This window comes from Montipora foliosa, chromosome 6 (genome assembly GCF_036669935.1).
Source record: "Montipora foliosa isolate CH-2021 chromosome 6, ASM3666993v2, whole genome shotgun sequence".
Taxonomy (NCBI): domain Eukaryota; kingdom Metazoa; phylum Cnidaria; class Anthozoa; order Scleractinia; family Acroporidae; genus Montipora; species Montipora foliosa.
The window spans coordinates 54,657,097-54,659,596 of NC_090874.1; the positions used below are offsets into that span (position 1 = coordinate 54,657,097).

Sequence of the window (2,500 nt, forward strand, 5' to 3'; positions counted from 1 at the left end):
GACCTTCCGCGAACATTTCTCTTCGTCGATTTTATCATTGCACTGAGTGCAAAGGTATGAATATCATTTTTATTGCTTTTCTAGGGAATTGCTCTCAACTGACGATAGAAAACTCACAAATCCTGGACAGAAATAATGGCAAACTCGTCATAAGCTGCAATGAGGGATACTATCCGATTGGGCAAAGGAAAATAAGTTGCTCGGACGGATTACTCAATGGCACCTTACCATCGTGTGTCAGAGGTACGTACGAGGATGAGACATGATTGCTTTCGTTTCAGTTTTTGAGCCTTAATTAAGGTAAGCCAGGGAAGTGTTAAATTCCCTACGCTCTTAATCTAGGCCCAGTTGTTTAAAAAGTCGATTAACACTTATCCGAGATTATGTCTGAATTTAGACAGCAAAGAAGCCTTTACAAGCTGAAGGAGAACAAAAGTTTAAGTGCAAATGGAATGCTAAAATTCTCACGGTGGAAACGCTTCCTTTCCTTCCTTGTGATTTAACTTTCCAGCGATCACAGATTAGTTTAATAGGGCTTTAAAAACTGAACGGCCTTGTATTGAGGGGCCTACAATAATCCGGATTATTCTGGTGTCATAACGGATTTGGAATTCCCCCCCGCGGATTTGGACCCCCTGAAAATAAGGGTTCTTTTGCGTTAAGCGTTCTTTTTGATTAGTATATGTAATCGAATGGGCCCGAGGTCGATTAAGGATTAATTTCACGAGTATTTTCAAAGTTTTCACAAAATTGCCCGAGTCGCGAACCAACACAGGCAATTTAGAAAACTTTAAAAAAACAAGGGAAATTAATCCTTAATTGCACGAGGGCACATTGCGATTACGAGTTTATCACATAAAGGACAAAAATTATTGTGGGAAGCCTGTTCAGTGCATATTGTTTTTTCTCTTGCAGAAAAGGCAAAATGAAAATATTGCTTTCAAAGACAAGAGTTAAAATTTGCATCTACTTTACTAAATGCCGCAACGCGTTCTTTAAACAACTTTTACTGAAACTCAAATCTAACTTCGCCTTTTCTCCTTATTGAAAATTAATACGAGAATTCATGACTTGACAAGTTTGGTTATAAAAAAGGAAAATTCTTCTGAAGCTTTGTAATCAAGTAAACTTCTAAGAACGCGTCTTCCAACCAAGAGGTGTTACTTCAAAACGTGGCACCTCCTTTCTGGAAGCGCCGCCCATTCAAACTATCAAATGGAAGAAAAAGCAACGCTTTACGAAAAAGCCACAACGCGTGCTTTCAACAACATTAACTGAAGCTTAAGTCTGACTTTGCTTTTTTACCCTTATTACAAAGATAACACGACAATTCTATGAATTCCAAGTGCGTTGTGCGTTGAGTTAAAATCGCACCTACTTTTATACGAAATGCCGCCGTGAATGCTTTTAAACGACAAATAAACTGATCTAAGTCTTTTCCTCAAGTTTCCCCGATCCAAAATCTAACTCTGTATCGATAAACAATTAAATAAGTAAGCTGTAATATGGGGGGGTCCAAATTTAGGGGGATCCAAATTCGTTAGAACACCAGATTTCAGTTCATGGAGCCAATCGAATCCATAGAGACGGATTCCAGATTTTTTCTGGACTCTGGACTGCTGATTGGTTTCTTTCTTAAAATCTAGGTGCTGTTCTAAGGAATAATTGTGATTCACATTCCAGTCATCAGGATGACCGATCTATTGAAAACTATTCCATTCTTGGTTTGCACCCACGTGACACGGCGGCCATATTAGATGGCGATACAATACAATTTCTTTTCGCAGACTGCGCAATAATAAAGTTGACGGAGGAACATACTATTGTTCTTGCCATCCAACATGGCCACCATGACGTCACACGCAAACCATTCTCGGATAAGGACTAAAAACCGTAGCCCCCGTCTCACAACCCTTCAATGTTCATAAACTCTGTGGGACGTTAAAGAGCCCACACAGTAGTCGAAAAGAGTAGGGCATGTAGTTGACGGTGTTGTGGTCTGGCCTTTCCTTCAGCCATGTGGTCGGCTTGGCGTAATGTTCTGAATGGACTACTGATCAATGAGACCACATAACAGCAAAACAGACAGTAGTCAAATTGAAGGAGTCCAAGTGCTGAAACTGGTTAACTGGCTAAACTGGTAAACTGTAAACTAGAGTACTCTGCTGTTTAAGCTTTAACGTGTTAACCGAGAAAAATAAAGCCTGATTCGCTATTCCTCCCATCCCATCGCGCATTTCGTGATTTATGATTTGTGTGCACGAGTGATGTTTTCAAAGTTCTCAAAATTCGGCGAGTGCAATTTGAAAACTTTCAAAACATCTCGAGTGACCATAAATCACGAAATATACAAGCAAGTTCATACGATGTTTTTATTTATTATATACTCAACAAAATCACTCCATCGCTTTGTTTCCATAGCAACTTCCGTATTGCACTCTATAACCTATGTATGCATTACTTGCTGACCAATCAGAAACGCGATGTTCTGTTGAGTATA

At 39.5% G+C, this 2,500-nt stretch overlaps 1 protein-coding gene across 1 annotated transcript in view; it reads left to right on the forward strand.

Moving 5' to 3' along the window:
* Positions 1-2,500, forward strand: part of LOC138007769 (protein mesh-like) — a 46,049-nt gene that overhangs the window by 36,972 nt on the left and 6,577 nt on the right. The window contains exon 15 of the mRNA XM_068854835.1: positions 85-243. Coding sequence (XP_068710936.1) covers positions 85-243 — 159 coding nt within the window. The remainder of the gene's footprint in view (positions 1-84; positions 244-2,500) is intronic.